This window comes from Mixophyes fleayi, chromosome 1 (genome assembly GCF_038048845.1).
Source record: "Mixophyes fleayi isolate aMixFle1 chromosome 1, aMixFle1.hap1, whole genome shotgun sequence".
Lineage (NCBI taxonomy): Eukaryota > Metazoa > Chordata > Amphibia > Anura > Limnodynastidae > Mixophyes > Mixophyes fleayi.
The window spans coordinates 397,572,449-397,594,959 of record NC_134402.1 but is presented as its reverse complement, the minus strand read 5'-3'; the positions used below and the strand labels follow the sequence as shown (position 1 = coordinate 397,594,959).

At 39.8% G+C, this 22,511-nt stretch overlaps 2 protein-coding genes across 7 annotated transcripts in view; one reads left to right on the top strand and one right to left on the bottom strand.

Moving 5' to 3' along the window:
- Positions 1-17,000, top strand: part of LOC142098443 (endoplasmic reticulum aminopeptidase 1-like) — a 58,916-nt gene extending 41,916 nt beyond the window's left edge. Inside the window, exons 16-19 of the mRNA XM_075181292.1 lie at positions 474-632; positions 9,119-9,259; positions 9,351-9,432; positions 15,700-17,000. Coding sequence (XP_075037393.1) covers positions 474-632; positions 9,119-9,259; positions 9,351-9,432; positions 15,700-15,846 — 529 coding nt within the window. The 3' untranslated portion in view covers positions 15,847-17,000. The remainder of the gene's footprint in view (positions 1-473; positions 633-9,118; positions 9,260-9,350; positions 9,433-15,699) is intronic.
- Positions 17,001-17,992: 992 nt separating this feature from the next.
- The window catches only part of CAST (calpastatin), a 110,034-nt gene continuing 105,515 nt past the window's right edge, over positions 17,993-22,511 (bottom strand). For all 6 annotated transcript variants that reach the window (XM_075181257.1, XM_075181266.1, XM_075181230.1 and 3 more), the window contains 2 exons: positions 19,948-20,004; positions 17,993-18,788 (listed from right to left, as the gene is read on the bottom strand). In XM_075181257.1, coding sequence (XP_075037358.1) covers positions 19,948-20,004 — 57 coding nt within the window. In that variant the 3' untranslated portion in view covers positions 17,993-18,788. The remainder of the gene's footprint in view (positions 18,789-19,947; positions 20,005-22,511) is intronic.

Here is a 22,511-nt window from a genome sequence, read left to right as displayed (position 1 = left end):
ATTATTGACCTGATTCCTGTTGTGATATTTGGTTTGTCTCTGAACCCTGCTTGAACGCTAATTGCTCCTGACTTCTGCCTGTCTTTTGGATTACCAGTTTTTGCAACCTGCCCTGACCTCTGGCCTGTCCCTCGGTTACCCTCTTTGCTTCTGACCCATGACTTTGGACTGTCCCTGGTATCTGCCTCCTATATCCAGTTGTCCTTTACCCTGCGCTACGATTACCTTTGATAAACTTTTACTACTCTAGATTGATGTCCTGGGGGCATCCGAGTACCTCCGAACATAATCAGTTCTACGGGAAAGGAAGCTGCTAAAGGTGAAGAACTCTATCCTGACTTGTTCTAAAAGTTTATCTAAGTAGCCTTTAGCCATAACACATAGATGTATATTTCCATTCTATAGATGCCTGTGTTTCTGTGTTTTATTTTTTCCCTTCAACCTATCAGTCATCTTTGTTATGTTTTTCTTAGTTTGCCACGGGATGTTGTCATGGCTGTCTACTCTGTGGGAGCACAAACAGCTGAAGGATGGGACTATTTGTTTGAAAAATATAAAACAGCGCCGACTGGTGAAATGCATCTAATTGAATATGCTTTGACTATTACTCAGAATAAAGACAAGCTGCAATGGTAATGATTTATTTGCATATACAATAAAATTGCAAATTATATAGGTTTCAAGACCAAACTTAGTGTAACCTCCCAAACACCCTAAAAAGGTGCTATTAATATAATAACATTTTATTTACAAGGTGTCACAAAGGGTTCGCAGCGCAGTACATTGGGGTATGACAAACAGCAAAATTACAGAAGTACAAAACAACTAAAATTATATAATTACAACCAGCAAAATCATATAATTATCTAAATAAATCTATGAAAGAAAGAAAGAAGCTAGGAGATAAAGCCCCACCCCCCCCCCCCCCCAAAAAAAAGAAACATTTGTGAAAAATGTATTACTTCATATATCAATACAGTATATTTCTGAATGATAATACAATGTATTTCTTTATTAGAATGTATACATGCCATTACTGATCACTTCTGCGGGCGCTACTACCCACACACTCATTTACTGTTAGTGTCAGCTGCGCACCGCCGTGGTGCCCCCAGTTATAGGAGAGTAGTCAAAGAAAACTTTGCCATTCTAAGCAGATAAAATTAAAGACCAAGGTAAAATATAATCCCAAAGTTTAGTTTATTTATACATTTAGAAAGGACATATATATTAAAACCAATGAATATAAATTTTACACATACAGCGTATCAAGGTAGCATAGATCATCTGCATAAATCGTACATAAAATCACAGCTGGTCATAAAGAACTGTCAATAAAACATATGAGCAACCTACAGTACCAAATGAAAGAGTAGGAGTATTTCTGAATTGTAAACCCAAACTGTCTAATCAATTATATACGGGCTTATCGCCGATGAGAGTAACGATGGAATAAGGTACTTGAAGGCGTCCCTCTGGTATTATCTGCAAGTGAGCAAACAAGTTTTACCGGCCTTGGATCCTTTACCACTCCACAAAAGTTGTCCAGTCAGATGATAGGAATTCGCCTATCTACAAAAGTTACAATAAAAGTTAATTTGTTTATCTGATTTGTAGATTGTAGCTCCGTTGATAAGTAATTGCAAATCCTTGATGTGTTTCTATGTTAGTTTAAGCAGTGTTTTCAGAAGGAAATAAAAATGGAATACGGTCCAGCAATGTAAATGAAAATTTGTTGTTTTATAATGAAACAATTTCAGTTATATTTAATTGTATTTCATTTTAATAGATATGATGGTAACTTACATTTTAAGGTTTTCTGTACCTTTTCACCATAAACCCTGATTGCTGTATATGACAATGATTTGCTTATGGTAGATTTTTTATACTTATATTAAACCTTTTTCTCTTAGTCTATTGGGGAGCCCTTAGGTTATATTGTAGATCCGGGCACTTTAAACTTCTTAACAGTTGACAGTAGTGCCTTAATCTCTATACCTTGCTATTGTAAGGCCCTCTGTTTATGTTTAACCAAGCCCCAAAGAATAGGAGAGAGAGAGAGAAACAAACAGAGTAGGAAAAGTACAACATCCTCCTGAACAAAAGCAAATAATAAACATGTCACATAAAAGGAGAACCCAAGTATAAAGGGTGGGCATCCGGTGTTCCGGGGAACCAAGAAAAAATAATTTAAGTATAAACCACTATTTTCTCAGCCAACAATTGGGGGACACTGGATACCTTGGGGCTGTCCAAAAGCTGCCATCACAGGTGGAAATGCTTAGAAGAAACAGCGCAAAGCACCTTTCTTCCAAAACTGGCATACCTGGATGCAAACACGTTAAATTTATAAAATCTGCTAAGTGTGGGAACAGAGGACCAGATAGGCCGACGAACACAGCTGCTCTGCTCTGCTGAGGATCCATAGTGCCTCCCAAGAAACACACTCTGACCTGGTGGAGTGAGCCCAAAGAGTCTCCTGAACAGACTGCTATGCTCCATAATAAGTCTGACAGATTACAGCCATAATCTATCTAGCTATGGTAACCTTAGAAGCTGGCCAGCCCCTCTTATGCGCTTCATAGTGGACCAAAATGTCCTCAGTCCTGATCACATCCTGAGTTTTGTAAAATTAAGTCCGCAAGGCTCTGACCACATCCAGAGAGGAAAGAGAACCCTCTCCTCATGGGAGAATAGAAGAGGAGACTTGCAAGACAAAACTGCCAGCTCTGAAACTTATCGCAGTTGAAAGGGCCAAAAGACAGACAGTCTTCCAAGTTAGAAATTTCAAATCTAAATACCAATGGTTCAAAAGGTGAATGCTGTAGAGCATTCAAGAGGACATTTCGATCCCACGGGGCCATTGGAGGGACATAAGGAGGTTGTAGGTGAAGTACTTCTGAAAGAAGACTGAGAGTATTGACACCTTATCCTTAAGAGAGCTAATGTGCAAGCCGGTGTCCAACTCCTCTAGTAAGACCATAAGTTACCTCAAAAATAAAAAGAAGAGGTAGGAAACCCTTTCGTCTTGCAACAGGAAATATATGTTTTCCACACTCTGTGATTAATTCTGATCAAAACCATTTTCCTCTCGAAGTACAGTTTTTTGCACATGATCAGAAAAACCCCTTGCTTTAATGATCATGGCTTCAGCAACTATGACATTAAACTCAGCCACTCTAAACCTTGGTGTAGAAATGGACCTTGTGTGAGCGGAAGACACTATGACAGATACACTGCCATGGAGAGAACCTCGGTCTACCAGACACTTCGAGACCAATCTAGGAGCTACTATCTCTTCACCCTCTCTAATGCCCTCTCTCTTCACTTCCTTCGCGACTCTTGTATGCATTGGTACTAGAGGGAACAGGTAAACCAAAAGAAACCGCCAGGGAACTGACATGGAACTTACCAAGACAGTCCTTGGATCTCTTGCCTTGGAACAGAATAGCTGCACCTTGCATGAAACTGAGTTAACTAGACTGCCTCAAAGTCAATACCATCTTGCCCAGAACTTTCATACAGAAGTGTACTGGTCTGTTTGACAGTTAACAGAGACCATACCAATTTCCATAAAGCCTGAATCTTGTTTGGTGATAAGAACACCATCAAATATCATCTGATGTCATAGAATCAATTTGGACTTGTTGTTCAGATTCCATCTGTGAGAGTCCAGAGTCTGTGCAGTCACCTGCACATAGGACAGAAGCACGGATGGCAGCTCTGTCTTAATGAGTATTTCAGCCAAGTAAGAAATGATTGTGAGAAGTATGGGAGCAGATGTAGTTTTCGTCCAAGAGACACATTTTAAGCAAGGAACGGCCCCTTGGCTCTCAGATGGCTTCTATACTAACTCGTATTTCAGTAATAATAGTGGGGGAAAGACTTTGGGGGTTGCTACTTTGTTCTCTAAGAGACTCCCTTTCACGAACATAAATTTTTTTTGCCTTGTTGAAGGAAGAGCACTCCTGATCAAATGTAGCCTGTTCGATGTAGTGTATACCTTTGTCAATATATATTTGCCTAATCAGGGTCAACCACTGTTTATATCTCAGGTTTTTGAAAAAGTTGCAGAGCTAGCAGAGGGAATTCTGATTGTAGGAGGTGATCTCAATTGGACCCTGCAACCAGAACTTGACACCTCTAATGGTCGGTCGACACTGCGTAGAGCTCAACACTGCAAGGTTAGACGAGCACTTCATGAACACCAACTGGTCGACACATGGCGCCTTCAACACCCTGGAGAAAGAGATTACTCTTTCTTCTCCCATCCACATAATGTCTACTCACGAATTGACTATCTGTTTCTTTCACATAGGGCCCTTCCTTACCTCTTAGCATCATCTATTGGGCAAATAACCTGGTCAGATCACGCTCCCATATCAATCACTATAAAACTCACCCAATCATGACCAAAAAATGCACCTGGCGTCTCAATGAGTCTCTCCTGCAATATATAACTTACAAAGATCAATTGGCCGCAGCATTAGATGACTATATCACAGATAATGATACTCCTGATGTGTCCAGAATTACTATCTGGGAGGCCCATAAGTGTGTCATGAGGGGGAAACTCATCGAATTGGGCTCCCGTGTTAAGAGAGAACGTACAGCTCGGAGGGATCAATTATTACAGCAGATTAGAGACTTAGAGACGACACATAAATCCTATGCAACCAACGACCTGTTAAATAAGCTGACTGAGACTAGGTCGGCACTTAACAAGCTGTTAAATGATAAAGTTAAATTAGACTTTAGTAGGTGCCGACATCGTTTCTTCCGGTGGGGTAATAGGCCGGGTTCTATGTTAGCAAGGGCATTGCGCAAGCAACGAGCTAAGGCGTTTATTGCCTCGATTAATGATGGTAAGGACCGAGATTGTAAGATGACCTCAGACATAGCCAGTGCTTTCCACACTTACTATACCAAATTGTATAACCTTGAAGCCCAGGTTGGCTGTGCGGACGGCTCTGCGCATTCAGATTGGATCTCGACATATCTGAAGGAGGTGGGTTTTCCTACTCTTTCAAGACTAGACAGGGACATGCTAGAACAACCCTTCACCGAGGGGGAGCTCAGGGAGGCAATTAAATCTACACCTGGGGGTAAGAGTCCGGGCCCTGATGGCTTTACTATTGCTTACTACAAGACTTTTAAAGACCAGCTGATACCCTTGATGGTGTCGGCCTTCAATGCGATTTCCAGGGATGCTTTTTTCTCCTTCCAAAGTCTGGAAGCGCACATAACTGTGATCCCTAAAGAGGGGAAGGACCCCTCTCAATGAGCGAGCTATAGGCCTATCTCCTTGCTTAATGTGGATGTTAAGCTGTATGCAAAACTTATTGCAAATAGATTAAAAATGCTACTTCCAGAAATTGTTCACTCAGATCAAGTGGGTTTTGTCCCAGGTCGAGAGGCTCGGGACAGCACCACCAAGGTGATAGATCTGATTCATCTGGCTTCCCGTTCAGTAACACTGTCAATTCTTTTGTCCACTGATGCAGAGAAGGCTTTTGATCGTGTAAGTTGGCCTTTTATGAGAGGGATCCTTGAGCATCTGGGTCTAGGCCCGGTTGGTCTTCACAGAATTCTAGCACTTTACCGACAACCTACGGCTAGGATCAAAATAAACTGAGACCTGTCGGAGCCAGTCGTGATGAACAACGGCACTAGACAGGGCTGTCCGCTCTCACCGCTTATCTTTGTGTTGTGTATGGAGGCATTGGCTAAAGCTATCAGGGCCAACCCAAATATCTCGGGTCTACAAGTTGGAGAGAAAGAACATAAACTTGCGTTATTCGCAGACGACCTTTTAGCCATTATCTCCAATCCAGTTGTTTCTTTACCCAATTTGGTCAGTGAGTTTCAAAAGTTTGGCGTGTTATCTAATTATAAAATTAACTATAGTAAATCTGTGGCTTTGAACATTAAGACTCCAGCTTCAGTGGTAGAGGGGCTGAAACTGGCCTTTCCTTTCATTTGGCACCCTTCCCAATTAAAATACCTGGGGGTGATAATTCCTAGTGACCTCACATGTCTTTATGACCTCAATTTCAGACCACTTTTGAGCAGGATTCGAGCAGACTTGAGGGAATGGCAGAGTAAGAACTTTACTTGGATAGGTCGGGTCAATATAATCAAAATTAATGTCCTTCCCCGTCTCCTATATCTCATTCAGACCTTACCAATTCACGTGCCAGACTCATGGTTTCAGGGCATCCAACGAACGGTACGCGATTTTGTATGGTGTGGGAGACGCCCTAGATTTAAGCATGAAATACTATTTAGACGTAGACACTTGGGAGGCCTGCAACTTCCGCACTTTTCCTCTTACTATGATGCAGCAATATTGGTTAGAATAATGGAGATGTCTGGTCGGGTTGGGTCGAAACAATGGGTGGAAATTGAGTCATTCTCTTTGAAATCCCCTGCTGACACATTGCTCTGGTTATCCAGCATTCCTAAGATCGCGCATCCTACTTTAGGTCCTACGTTAGTGAAATGGTCTAGGCTTAGAACCCTCTCATGTATCTCCTCTCCAATTTCCCCATTAACCCCATTATTTAATAACCCAATGTTCCCTCCGGGGATTACCCCGTTAGCTTTCAAACAGTGGTCTCAAGCAGGGATCCATCGTGTCGGCCAGTTGGTGGGTGCTACGGGGGTTCTCCCATTTACAGAGATCCAATCCAAATGGGATTTGCCTAATGCAGAGATCTGGAGATATTTACAGATTAAACACCTTTTGTCACAGGGCCTCCCTGTTACGAGCCGCGGCGGTGCCCAGCCGCCGCGACTCCCTTACCTCCGTCCCGGCCGTCGCTATGACGACCGGGACGTCACTTCCGGGGGCTCGGCCCGACCGTTGCCTAGGAGCAGGAGGGGCAACAGTGGAGGTAACCCTACTGGTACCTCAGACACCTACTCTGGCAGTGCACAGCTGGCCGTGCTATGTGCTGCCACTGCCCATCACTCAAGACACATCAGCAAAGTAGGTCATTTTTAAGGCTATTAAATATAATTGCCTTCTTTTCCTACCTCGCTTCTGGAAGATGTGGAGGCAAAGTAGGAAAACAAAAGTTGAGCATGACTTCATAATACTGTTTGTGTCATCAGTTAGACAGCGCAATGCATATCTTGATACTAATGCATCATCACATCCCCCCACCTGCTCAATGTTCCATGAGGTGTATTTGACCTTGTACATGTAATTTCTGATATCACTGCTCATCCCCGCCCACTTTGCAACATGTAAGCACCCGTTTGAGAGAACTGCCTACTCTCCCAGGAGTCCGGGAGGTCTGTTCCTAAATGGAATGTCTCATACCACAGCTGCAAAAAGCTGAGAGCCACATCGATGTGGCTCAGTCTATAAAATACAAAAATAGAAATTATGGAATTTAAAAGGAAACTCTGCCAAATGCAGCCTCTATAGAAAATATGTTCCTTGCACTGCCAGGCACTAAAACTAAATATGAGCCTGGTATAGAGGGGGAGGATCTACGGATAACTGTTAGGAAGTTTAAAAGTGCACGCACGCCTTACTAATTCGTCTCCCCCAATGGATGACTGAGAAAAGGGAGGTGCTATGTCTAGTAAAGCGGATGACATTGAACAGTCTAGGTGTGGCTTTGATTCCTTCCCAAGATGTCACTTGTCATTATTTCAAATCTCACATAGCCGCTCTTTCTAGCTGTCAGTACAGTGTTTGGGGTTTACACAGGCAGAGTGAAATCACAATTAGTTAACGGATAAATAAACTAAAAATACTGAAAGGTTAATGGAATTCAATTTGTTTTAAAATGTTTGTAGTTCTTATAAATGGACAATAACTGACTTAGATTGAGGAAAGCAATCCAGCAGCCTGTAATTGCCAGGAATCTTGGTGAATCTGTATTGCCGCTTATGTACTATAATAGAACATTTCTATTGGCTGATGACGGAGGGATTGTTTTAGACTGTTTTGATTAAAAGAAGAGGCAAGATACTGATCTAGACAGTAATTCATTACAAACATTTATTAACAACATAAAATCAACACCTAAAAAGTATCACAACTAATGTAGAGTCAACAAAAATTTAAATGCACTTTACACTTAATTAATTAGTCATTGTGCCAACATTATTAAATATAACATAGTCAATCAAAACAAATGACCAGAGTTCACAATATTAAAGTTAATTAATAGATTATTAATTTAAACAATAAATAGTATTGTGCTCTCTTTCATTTTTAAATAATATGCAAAAATAATTATAGGAAGTCCGCCATACAATTGTTTATTTACATTTATTTATACCGCTATCATATTACCAAACGCTTTACAGCTAATATATGATCGTTCACATCAGTCCCTGTCCCATTGGAGTTTACAGTTTAATATCTCGACCACACTGCTACCATTATGTGTTTGGACTGTGGGAGGAAACCAGAGGTAAAACGTGCAAACACAGGAAGAAAATACAAACCCCACACACATATATATACACAGATTTTTAGAAGTAAATAATTAAGATGCATTTACGGAAATATATTTTATTATGCACGGTAGATTTCCTGTCTTTAACCCTATTTCTGTTTGAAATGCCCAATAAATTAAAACAATAACTTGCACTGTCAATTTTGCATTTATCTATTTCTAAGGGGTATATTTACTAAAGCTTCTAAACAGGAAATGTGGAGGTGTTGCCCATAGAAACCAATCAGATTCTAGCTATCATTTATCTAGTACACTCTACAAAATGATAGCTAAAATCTGATTGGTTGCTATTGGCAACACCTCCACTTTTCCTTTTAGAGGCTTTAGTAAAAATCTACCCTTCAGGGGTATATTTACTACACTGCCGGTTTGATGAAATGGAGATGTTGCCTATAGCAACCATTCAGATTCTAGTTTTCATTTGTTTAGTACATTCTACAAAATGACAGCTAGAATGTGATTCATTGTTATAAGCATCATCTCCACTTTTTCAAACCCTCAGTTAAGTAAATATACCCTAAAGTGTTTTGTAAGTAGCTGTGTCTTAGGTATAGTGATACTTTATTACTTTATATATATATTATATTATATTATTATTATATATATATATATCATTTTTAAATATCTTTTTATTTTAGGCTAATGGAAGAGAGTTTGAAAGGAGGACTTGTAAAAACTCAAGAACTTGCACATATTGTCATCTTTGTGACCAGGAACCAAGTTGGTCATATTTTGGCCTGGGAATTCCTAAAGAATAATTGGGATCATCTTGTTCAAAAGTATGCCACTAATTTTTTCATACAATTTTGTCATGTAGACCTAAGCTTCCAATAGTCCTGCTCACATAATCATATTATGGTTATGTTCTAGGTTCGATCTGGGATCACACACACTTGGAGAAATGGTTGTCGGAGTTACAAAACTCTTTTCTACGAGAGAATGGCTAGAAGAGGTACCAATATGTTTTCTAATTGCACTTTGACTGGGATGCATGTAAAGTGAGGATCTTTAAGCTGTGTTTCACTATTTCTATTTTCTACCTTTGGTCTTCATCTCATGTTCTTCCTGATATCCCCAGTTGTGACGTGGGTGTGTATAATACAAACATTAGCCAAACAGATCATCTGAATTATCACCACAGTATTTCAGGAGATGAAGGTGCTGATCTTGTGGGATATCTTATTTTGTTAGTGAGAGCAGGGCTTAATGTGATAGGGTCCGGGGCATGATGCTGGGAGAGGAACAAGGCTATTGGAATCCATAGAATAAGAGTCACATTGTGTAAGGAGCAGGGACTTCCAGGAGCAGAGAGTACTGATGTCAGGCTCCGGTCAAACTGATATAGGAAGACCTTAGTACAAAATACAACCATATGTGAAATGAAATGCATACATCCAACTGAATTTAATTAAGGCATAAGTGTTTTTATTTTCACTAATTATAACATGTTAGCCGAAGATTTGCTTACTTTTCAGACAAAAAAGAGAATGATTCAGGCCAAAGATATGGGATAATGCATACTTGCCTACTGTCCTGAAATTCCCGGGAGTCTCCCAAATTTCAGGGAGGAAGTGTAGGCAAACCACCCGGATTCGCCGAAATTCACAGCATTGAATAGCAGGGGCGGGGATAATTGCATCATTAAGCCGTGCATTTTGGCATTGTGGGGGTAGGGCTATGGTGACGTGACTACGTCACCATGCCCCCGTCACCATGCCCCCTCCTACTCCCTGTCAAATGACTTCTCTCCCGGGTGAGAAGTTTTGAAAGTTGGCATGTAAGGGATAATGCACCCCCCATTGTGCATATGTGCATATTAGACGTCTCAACTAGGTTCTGTGGCCATATGAAACAAAGGTACAACCTTATATTGCATAATAAGGTTTGTATTATTCCTTGTAATACACAAGCAGTAGTATTTGAGAAAGATATTACAAATTTTATTATGTAATTCTGTTTTGTATACTTCTTTTTTTACTTTGTATTTGTTATTTTGTAATGAGAGAAAGGAAAGCTGTCTACTGTGAGCTGGTGGATTAGTCGTGATGGGGCCAGGTGCAGGGGTTGTACTGGGTATTTTGTGAGCAGTTAAATTTTAATGGCGGTAGACAGGAATGAAACTGAGAAGCTGTAAGTATTGTTCCAGCACAGTGTATCAACAAATGTGAACTTTATTGCCTTTATCTCTTTCTGGCATTGATAAGGTGTGTCCTAAAATGTACACCGTAATGAATGATTGTGTGAATGAATGGTTCACTCCATTTATCTATTACAAAATAATTAAAACAGGAATAGGCAATCTGTGGTTCTCCAAGTCTTGTCTCAGCCCCAGGCTAGCAGGGTGTGCTGGAATTTATAGTTCCACAACAGATACAGAGTCATAGGTTGCCTAACAATGCTTTAAAAATATGCTTAAAATTTATATTCCGTTTTCATTTCAAAAAAAGATTATATACAAAGCAATCACATAGTACATAAAGAGAGAAATCCTGTTAATTTGGTAATAGCTCAAAGAGACACATAACATCTATGTACTAGTGCCGAACATCTTAACCTATTCAGACTAGAACACAGATTAAATGTGTTGTATATCCTCTTTCTCTGTAACTGCAAATCAATGCTTTTAAATGAGATAGAGCTTTGAAAATGGGAACATTGCATTAAAAGGACGTCATATGTTTGGTTATGAACAATTTGAGGCTGGACTTACTTTGCCACCCTGTCAGAGGAGGTATTTAAAAGATATGTCTTGGGGTTCCTTTTGCTGCCAGTAACTTGAGATTACTGAGAACCCCTACTGGTTCTACTTGGCCACCAGACACTCAGTGATTGTAAGTGTAAATTGCCCACCAACCTGGTGATATATATAACTGCTGCAACACCCAGTTATTGATACCTCTGGCTGGATCTTCCTGACCTCTTACTTTTTATCAAGACTGCTGCATAGCAGACAGAGCATCAACTCAGCATGTTGGGTTCAACACAGGACAGCTGGGGAATGGATTCGTTTTAGCTGTTATTTTGCAGGTCACAAGAATACAGTATGTATAGTTATCTTACATGAATAGAGCAAGATCTTTAGGAATAGTGATGTATATTTGCTCAGAAATAGCTCTTAATGTTGCACACAATAACCGCTTTAAGGCAGTGTATGTTGCACAGTTATGTCTGGTAAATTACTTTATATACAGTTTTTCATACATCTGAAAAGAGTCCCCTTTCGCTTTAACCAAACCAGTTTGATTCCATTGTCTTTCATGTAACTTAGCTTGAACCATACATAAATATAACATTATACTCTGAGGCAAAAGTCTTTCTGGCAAGAGCCCTGAGCACCAAATTTAAGATCCAAATTATGTACAAAGGGGTCTGAACATGTAGGACCCCCTGAAGGAATATCTGCACATCTCTCAATAATGCCAACTTGTGTTGAGAGAAAATTGAGAGCGCTTAAACCTGCAACTTCAAAAAAGAGAGACAGAGGGCATTGTCCATCCCCTCTGTAAGAAGGTTAACCAACAGGAAAGACTAAATTGGGAAGTGTGAAAACTATGACTCTCACACCACCGATCATAAGCTTTCCATACACGTCAATAATTTAATACCTGTGGAAACATTGGGATCGGCAGTAACATATACACCAGGCGAAACCTTCATGTATTTTCATGGCATTCGTGTACCTCGCACTGGATCTTGCGCAGACCTGAGGAACCTTGAAATTCAGACAGGACACTATGAGATCTATTGCTTGCTGACCATAGCGCAAGACCAACTGAGTAAGCACTTCCTCATATAGGGACCATTCTCACGGATGGACATTGGTACTGCTTAGGTAATCTGCCTCCCAGTTCTCCACCCATGGGATAAAGACAGCTGATATTACTGGAACATGGTGTTCTGCCCAGGATATGAACTGTGCTGTCTCCTGCAGTTGCACTGATTGACTGGGCTTTCCGACCAGAATGCCCTGACTCCTTATGAGTGTCCTGCAAATTGCTCTTAGTTCCATGACATTGATGGGTATTAAGGACTTTTTAAGATACCAAAGTCCCTGGAACTGGAGAGGACCTATGACCCCTCCTGACCTGGGCAGACTGGCATCCGTAATGACTATGGCTCACTCCCAACTGATCCTTTGAGAGATCTGTTCTTCTCAACCACCTCATGAGCGACTGGCATGTGACGTGGACGAAGTGATGAACTGCCTGTCCAGGTGAAAAATGGACTTTAGAGATCTCTCTGAAATGGCCTGGAATGAAATTGTTCGAAAGGCACCATCTCGAACACAGACACCATGGTCCCCAGGTATTTCCTGAGAAGGGATGCCTCCCATATGGCCAATAAGACCTTGGTCCTGTTTAGGAGAGAAAAGACCTTGTCCTCTGGGAGGAACACCTTCTGACACTCTGTGTCGAAGTTGAGGCCGAGAAACCTCATTTATTGAGCTGGAATCAATGAAGACTTGGGGAAATTGAGTATCCAGCCACGTCTCTCCAAAATGTAAACTGTTAGCTGAATGTGACAAAGCAGAGCAGACTCTGACAACACCTTTAATAACAGGTCTTCCAAATAAGGTATGACTGATTATATCCTGAGGACGCAGAAGACTTGCCATAATGGTCATAATTCTTGTAAAGACTCTTGGAGCGGTAACTAGGCCAATGGTTAAAGTTTGAAATTGGTAATGCTCCTTTTGTACTTCAAAACAGAGTAGACACAAACACCCTTTCTATATGGAAACATGTAGATACGCATATTTTATGTCTAAGAGGCTTAGTTAAACAGAAGTTTAAAGTGCCAGTTCGCCCTTTCCCTACTCTATACCCCGATGTTCCTGATGATCCCCAAATGATGACAGAGAAACTCTACTTTTTACATGCCAGTGATCACTGACTGCAATGACTCCATCTTGAAAGACAGGACCCAAACTTGTTTGTTGAAGTTCCTGAGATTCAAGATTGGACTAAACTCTCTGTTCAGTTTTGGGAACAGGAAAGGTTTGAGTTTAACCCCAAGCCTTGTATTCAGGTGGAACTGGAGCCCACCCTAAGCTTCTAGATAGCCCTGTCTAAGTACCTGTCTTTTGAGACTGCAGGAAGGAAGACCTGTTGTAAATAATGTGCGAAGAGGGGGTCTGACAGGTTCTATGACATAGCATCTTGTGACTAGTGCTCGCACCAAAGTATCTGAAGTTAAGGCCAACCATTGGTCCTGAAACTGCCAAAAACAAGTCCACACCACAGAGAAGTGGTGGACAGTTGTCTCATGCAGAGGCCTTGTCTGGCGGCTTGGGAACCCCACCTCTGGCTGACCCCCTGCCTCTCTGAAAACCTCCTCAGGAGGGAGAAGCTTGTCATCTACCAGAGACTGCTCTTGTTCATACTAAGGAAGGAAAGGACCATAACCTAGGCTCACTATTGTGAACGAATATGAAAAAGCTTTTTCCTTCCGTAGCAACCTAAATGATATGCTCCAGTTCTTAACCAAAGAGAGTAATACCATCAAATGCTGATGATTCAAGAGTTCATTTGGATTTTACATCCACCGACTAGGATCGTAACAACAAAGAACGCCAGGACGCAATTGTAAGTGCAGAGTGTTCGGAATCAACAGAAACGGCATCCAAAGAAGCCTGACCTAAAAAATAAACATGAAAATAAAAATATCCTACTCCAAAGGGAATTTGAATTGAACTGAAGTTAGCTCCAGATGGAAGGGGCTATATAGCGGAGGTGCTACACACTGAATAGTTTAACTATTCAAATGCCCTAGATCCAGATTCATCTGCTACACCTCATGGTCACAGTGTCCCCCAATGGCAGGAAATAGAAAGATTAATTTCTTAATTTATAATATAACTCCTTTTCCTATTTACCTTCATTGTCTACTTATTAAACAAATATTTTTTTTTAAATATAACTAGTGGATATAATATTAACACTTAGGGGTATATTTAATAAACTGCGGGTTTGAAAAAGTGGAGATGTTGCCTATAGCAACCAATCAGATTCTAGATTTCATTTAGTGCATTCCACAAAATGACAACTAGAGTCTGATTAGTTGCTATAGGCAACATATCCACTTTTTCATACCCGCAGTTTAGTAAATATACCCCCTAATGTATTAGTGGGCCAAATTTTTTTTCAAAAACGCAAAAAAAATAATGGCACAACAAAAGCATAGAGAGGCGTTTCTGGGCAACCATAAGTGCTTGTCTGAAGCAGAATTGGTTGTGCATGTTAATTTTGTAATAAGGGTTTCAGGACACTGGTTTCTGCGATACCCTTAAGCATGGCACAACACCCAGGTTGCAATGTTACTGTGGCCAGGGCCGTAACTAGGGCTGTGCGACAGGGGCGACCGCCCAGGGCGCAACGCTGAAGGGGGGCGCAGTTTAGGAATATTTTAGGTTAATTTGGTTAAAATTGAGGGCTAGGGGGCGGCATTTGTCTTTCTCGCCCAGGGCGCTAGCATTCTAAGTTACGGCTCTGACTGTGGCACAACAAAAATGTAACATTTGTTTTTTTCTATGCCCCAGGCCTAAAACATGAAGTATGTCAAACATCTTGGACACTAGTTCACCATTTAATGAATGTTGAAGACATCATATGTATGTGAAGTGGAAATTGCCATTTTATACATTTTAAATACACATTGCTGAGTTTGATCTGAACCACCATATTTGGATGAAATATGAACATTTGATTTGTTTGAACATTTTTATACCAGATTCGCTTTCCAGTCACCTGCAGTCATTAAATGGCCACATTATAAAGTACTAGACTTTTGTGATTGTCTGTTTGATTAAGATAAAGAATATAACAGACAAAAAGCTGGTTGTTTAAACGTTGTTTCTTATGCAGGAACATTGTGGTGTTTCGATATTACTGTGTTGTTGGGGGGACCCTGCTCATTCTTCTATCTAGCCTCTATTTGTCTCCATTCTCCACTTTACATCAGGATCCCACCCTTGTCCCATGCAACACTGTTGCTGCCTACCCCAAATCAGAACACCCCAGCCGTGAAATACTTTGTGCTGTTGAACTGATTGGCTACATCTTTTTCTGTCCCCGCCAACTACAAACCTGGAATATACAGACATGCAGATGATGAAGACTGAACCCATTTTCACTTTCCATTAAATTTAGTCTTCATCTTTGTCTGCTTCAATAATGGTTTTACAAATACATCATTTTTTGTTTTGTTTTTTTCTTTTCAGGTGACAGAATTTTTTGATTTGTTGAAGGAAAATGGTTCCCAGCTTCGATCTGTTCAACAAGCAAAAGAAACTATAGAAGAGAACATTAGATGGATGGATAAAAACTTTGATCTTGTGAAAACTTGGCTGGAGAATAATAGTGTATAAATATAATGTTTACATTGTGTGGACCTGGGTAAAGCGAATGCACTCAGAACGTATGAAATCAATTGAATCATTTAAGGCAACACTTGAAAATCCAGTCTGTGGATGGCAGCTGTAGGCTTCGGTGTGTGTTGACAACACCGAGAAGTCGCCATGTCTTCTGGTCATTTGGCTAGGAGATCTTGCAACCGTATGGTAGAACATTTTAGATCATCAACTTAATTTTGGTTTTAAGAGCTTTTTTTCAAGATCCAATTTGTGGAGACTGGGTAAACAGAGGCAATAGAATATTCTTTATTAATTTTCTTTGTTAATTATTAATGATTTCTGACAGACATGCCTGATCAAGTGTTTTCACTTTGGAGCACTGCTCAGTGCAAGTCTTGTCTTGGTAGAAGCCAGAAAATATTTTCACTACTTAAGTGGAAGGCTTCCTCACCTTTCCATTTTATTGATGAATTATGTGTGTATATGTTATAGGCAAAGTGTAAAGGCAAGTCATTGTATACAGTCCCTAGGCTATAACTTTGTGTTCCTTGTTTTTTTGTTGTTTTTTTGTTGTTACAAATTTGGAAGTTGGCTTGGGGTGGCAGTGTAGGTGTAGCCTTTCTGATTTTAACCTACAATTCAAATTGTTTTAGGGAAAAAAATACAATAAAAATAACACGTAGTAGCACTTAGCAGGCTGCTGCTCTTCTCCTGAGAATAGAGGCTTCAGGTCTGTTTAGAGTAGGTTCAGGAGTGCACATGGCTTAATACATAACAATTAGTATCCACTGTGACAGCCTTGTTTTTCAGAAGTCTAATATTTTTCCTAAAAATACTCCAGACATATTATAGAATACTGGATTTTACATTTGCCTTTAACATCACTGAAAAGTGCCATTTATACCATCCTTAATTTTCATGGAAACAAAAAAACAAAAAAAAAATTAGTTGTGAACATGGTTTGTTATAACTGGACATAGAGATGTTATTTTGAAAACCTGTGTCCTCTTCTTTTGCACTAAGTCCGTGGAAACACTGTAAGGGAGCCCAGCCCCAATGAACCCCTTCTGTTCTAAAATGTAACATCATTTGTAATTGTTCCGAGATGTTTTGTCTATGCAGCCTTAACAATGTGACTTTAATAAAAACAAATCCATGTTTCATGGACACATCTGTCTCTGTGTAATTATTATAATTATATATATATATATATATATATATATATATATATATATATATATATATATATATATATATACACATACATACATACACACATACATACACACACACACTTCTTCCTTGTAAGGGGGGAATCCGGTTGGTTAAGCCGATAACGCACAGGGGCGCCTACTAGTGTAGTAGTTTAAGGAAAGTAGTCCAAAACCTTGGGTGTAAGTAGAGGCGTACCAGAAGTCTACTTGAAAGGTGCTCTTCAAACCAGAACTCTGGATAGCGTCACTTGGAACATGTATATTTACTACAATCTCGTGCACTCATACAAAAAAAAATATAAAAATACATATACATACACATTATACACACACAAAATCTTCTGCATTAGCCTGTAAGTGGGCTATCAAGCTGTTGTGGATCTACAAGTACCAGTCTTGGCAAATCATGCTGAGACTTGTAGTTGCACACAAGGGACCAGAGTCATTAAGGAGAGAAAAGCATAAAAAGGGAGTAGCTTTTCACCTGGACAAAACCATGTTGCATTGGAGGGGGAGGTAAATTTAAAATATGTGAACAGATTTATAGTTGGGGTAGGGCATGTCCTAGATCAACTTTAAACTTAAGTGTAAAAATAAAGAAATCAAGTACTTGTGTGCTAAATGAAAAAGCAGCGAGTATTTAACTTATGTGGAAAATTATAAATTAATTTGCACCCCTTGCATTGTATCATGGTTTGTTCCAGAGAACATTTACTCCTTTTATTGAATTACTTCCCTTAATGACTCAGGCCCAAGATGTCTACCTCTGACCAACATACTGCATTAATCCTGTTTACACAATTTAAAGAAGTAAATCTCAAAATTCAGGTACTGTGTATAGAAAACTACAATATGAAAACATCTACATCTGTAGGCATAGATCTTAATACTCTATCCATATATTTAAAGAACTATTTTACTGAATACAAAATAAAAAGTCACAGGACCAGTGTTTTAGCGTAATTTTTATTTCCAATAGTGTTCCACAATTATAAGTTCAAAGCAAAACAGCCCTTATGTCACTTAAACTATATCATTTTCTTCACAGCACATACGTGTTCTGACTGAGGCACATACGTGTTCTGACTGAGGCACATCCAGTACTCTGAAAATATTGTTCTTTTTTATAGCAGTCATTATTGCATCCATACTAAACCAATGCGTGTGATTTTATTTGGGTGGGAATCAGTGCAACCATCTTCTGTAAAAACATGACTATCATATATGTAAAACTGTAAAGGCCAGTCCATGCTGAGAGAAGCCAGGATGTTTCATGTACATGAAGAACGGGGGGATTGACCAGTAGAAAAGGCACAGTTCTTGTAAACAGAGAACCCGTCGTTCTGCTAATCCTATTATTTTAGCGGTCAACACGCAGCACTTGTAACACCATAAACAATATCATGACCAAATGTTCATTGTATACACAAGGGTAAGAATCTCTAGCAATCTAGTAATTTACACAAAGTTCTCGGTAACCACAGAGGTTCTCAGGCACTCTGACTACATGGAAAATGTGCAAAGGTTGCAGGCTTTATTTTATTACTTACAATAAACATTTCATAATAACTATAGAAGCTTTGCCCCTCAAGAATCAAAGAAAGAACCGAAAAATAGATTTTGCAGAAAAATAAAACAACAACAAACACATCAGGGTCTAGGGCAAGGGGCTGTGCGGAAGCTGTGTGCTTGTATCAGGCTTTGTTCTTCCCAAGCAGTTCTTATATAAGACTGTACACGGATCTAAAAGCAAAAAGAAACAGGAGAAGTGATAAATAATAGAAGCAGAGTAAGATGCAGCCGCTACTCCGGCTAATGCTGAATTCTAATGAGACCGAAGGGCACGAGCCCTGGACACCCTACCAATAGTACAGGTCATTTCTTGAGATATAGCTATCAAAAGAATCATGTGACATATTCTGTAGGACAAGTTCTTTGATATAATTTGATCAATTGCTGACTATCACTGAGTACAATTAAACCACCACACTTCCTGTATATCAGTTACAGTAAATGTAACCGAACCGGAGGTTGATTGAACCTACAGCAGGACTACAATAAATTTAGCATATTGGTGCTGCACTGGTTCCACCTGGTATCACTTTATTTCTAAGTATAACCAAGACTTTCATATGGTTTTGGTTTTCAGAGGAGATAAGGCTTATATTCAGCAGCGTAATAAATTAAGGAAAAAGTCACAAAAATATAAAGTGTATATTTAAAATATATATATATATTCTATAAACACATACACTTTTACGCAGTTAGAACACCCCAAATGTTTATACCCTAATAAGGGGATTGTACCAGGCAAGGAAATTCATGGGATGATTTCCTCTTCAAAAAGCAGAGTTTACTTTGAGCGCTGGGAGTAATAATCCTGGGGCCAGAAAATAAATCATTATGGTTCCTGGTCTCGTTACCAGACGCTCCCGGCTGTCAATGACTTTGTCTATATAACAACACTAAGGAATAAAGCCCACAGCTGGCTAACAAATTTTTGCTGACACACACAATGGATGGGCAGGAATACTAAGATGTAAATAGCCACATACACTGTAACACACACTGATGTTACTGTACATGTATCACTCGCCGACACTTATATCACTGCTATATATGTGGGCAGAGTATGTGGCACAGCATAGACATCAAAGGGTCTCTATCGTGGCCGTTTACTCATGTTGAGTTCCATTTGGAACGAAACAAAACATTAATTCATATGACAGAATCAATTTGGCACATACAGCGCTAAGAACTATGTCAAAATACTGCAAATAGCTCCATCTGATCACTACAGCTACGTATTCTGTGAACCAAGCATGGTGTACGACCACTCCTGTGTCAGATAGAATATTCACTCAGTTATTTCAACGTAGACATTATTACTGCTTCCACTTACCTAACTTTTGCTTGTTTTTGGGGCACTAGGCTTTACAGAGGAGCACTTGTCTGTGGACTGGAACAAAACAAAACAGATTCAATGGTATTGAAATAGAAAAGAAGCATAATGTTACATAGCGTAATAAGTTTATTTATTTTAAGGGTAATTTACAAACCACACAAGGTGTAAGACTGCAGTGTAAAATATTAATATGTAATGCAATGTGCCTAGTATTGCAGAGAGATGAGGGCATCTGAGGGGACGCATATGTTTGCACCAGCCAGTGGGAGAAGAGGGACAGAACGGGGGCTTTTTACTGTTGCACTGAAGTGCAGAAATGAGGTTTACAGGGGTTCCCAGCTTTGTGGGAGTGCACATAGCGTATTTCCTAATCGCCAAAGGGCTTTAAATCTCTGAGGTCCTGGAGATTGTGTCTACACCCTAGGTAAGTACTTGTGGGTTTTCAGATGCATTTCCACCAGTACATTGACATGCACTGAGCAGATAAGTAGGGGCACTTGAACACATAGGGCCAGAGTCATTAAGGAGAATAATGCAAAAACGAGGAGTAACTTTGCACCTTGCATGAAGACCCCTATTGCCCAGATTCCCTCAGTTACAGACTGTAACCACATGGGGTGGGGTGCAAGCGATCCCTCTGCCACTCAGTCAAGGTTAAAGTGTTAGTCTTCCCAAATTCACTCCAACATAATATATTGCTAATTACCCCATGAGATAAACTACGAAACAATATTATACTTTTGTTTCAAAATAGAGAAAAAATACTTGGCCTGTGGCAGCATACAGGCCATAGATCGCTCTGTAGGTTTCTTTTTGTCTCCAGGTTATAATTAAATGCATGGGGCCTGTGACCCATGATTAAATATTTATTAGCAATGTCCCTGTGCATGATACTGTCATTTGTCAGTGCTAAACCCGACACCACCAACTAATCATCAGGTCGATCACTCCCCCAAGTTGGATGTACATTATTCACACTGACTGCATTGAATTACATTCTTAAATCTTAAAAGAGGCCAGGATTAGTTCAAATGTTATTATTATTATCATTTATTTGTTAGGTGCCACAAGGTATCCGCAGCGCCGCACACAGTACTAACAGTAGACTATACAGGGTGAAACCATACAGAACAATGAACAAAAAGTACCAATACTTCAGAAACTCCGGCCAGTCATATGCAGTAAAGACGGAGCGGAAGAACCGCTATGGAGACAGGAGGGGAGGGGGCCCTGCTCATACGAGCTTACATCCTAAGGGAGGGTAAATAGACAAGGCACAAGAGGAGCCTATTTTATATTATGAACAAAATGTACATCCTCACCAAGGACTTTCATTTACAGCATATTATCATAAAAATATGGAAACACTATTTTCAAACAAAGCCAGAAATGTAATATTGTGACATCATCTATTGGTTTCACAGTAGTGAGCACGTCTCTTATATACTTAGTCTTCCTCTCTAGGATGTCCACCTTGAGAAATCTCATACACAACCATTGTGAGCAGCTGGCACCAGACAAGGTGTAACACTCCTCTGCCTGAATATCTCTTTACATATCCAAATTGTCCATAATCCAAGGTGCATAGACTCAATGTAATTTCAAGGGCTGGAAATATAAGTCAATGCATAAGATCTATCCTCACTCAGTGATAAGGTGCAAGGGATGAATTAGTGACTGACATATCTAGATCTACTAAACTATTCTAGATTAAAATAAGGACAAACCAATGATGTTACACTATTAAGTCACATCAGTTTTATAAACCATTCATTAAGTGCATTAGACTACTGCTACTATTACACTTCTGAAATATAACAGTGATGTAATAGGGATGTGGCTATGGAACCACATAGGTGCCTGGAAATGTGGCTTTAGTACCAGCTAAAGGAGACCGAATACTTCTGATAGATGATAAATACATGGAGAAAAATAGGTCAGAAAATACCAGCAAACAAGTTACACTGAGTTACTGGACTAAATTGTTATGGCAATCAATTCTCAGATGATCATACTCCATACTATGGGCAGCACGGTAGCTTAGTGGTTAGCACTTCTGCCTCACAGCTGACTGACTGGGGGTCATGAGTTCGATTCCCGACCATGGGTGCTCCGGTTTCCTCCCACACTACAAAAACATACTGGCAGATTAATTGGCTGCTAACAAATTAACCCTAGTCTGTGTGTGTGTATTAGGGAATTTAGACTGTAAGCTTCAATGGGGCAGGGACTGATGTGAGTGAGTTCTCTGTACAGCGCTGCGGAATTAGTAGCGCTATATAAATAGCTGATGATGATGAATATCACCATAAATATTACTAGTGAAAGTATATACAGCGTGTCCAGAGACGGTGTTTTCCCTTTTATGTCATCCCAGAGACACATTTTACTGTGCGCACTCTGTGCACTTTCAGTCTCATTTTTATTTCTCCGACATTTCAGGAAAGACTCCTTGATAGAAGCATACGAGCGTGGGTTTTATATTAAAGCACCATCCTATTACAAGTGTCACATGAAGAAGAAAAATAAAAAGTATCAGGTCTGGAAACTAAGCTCATGTC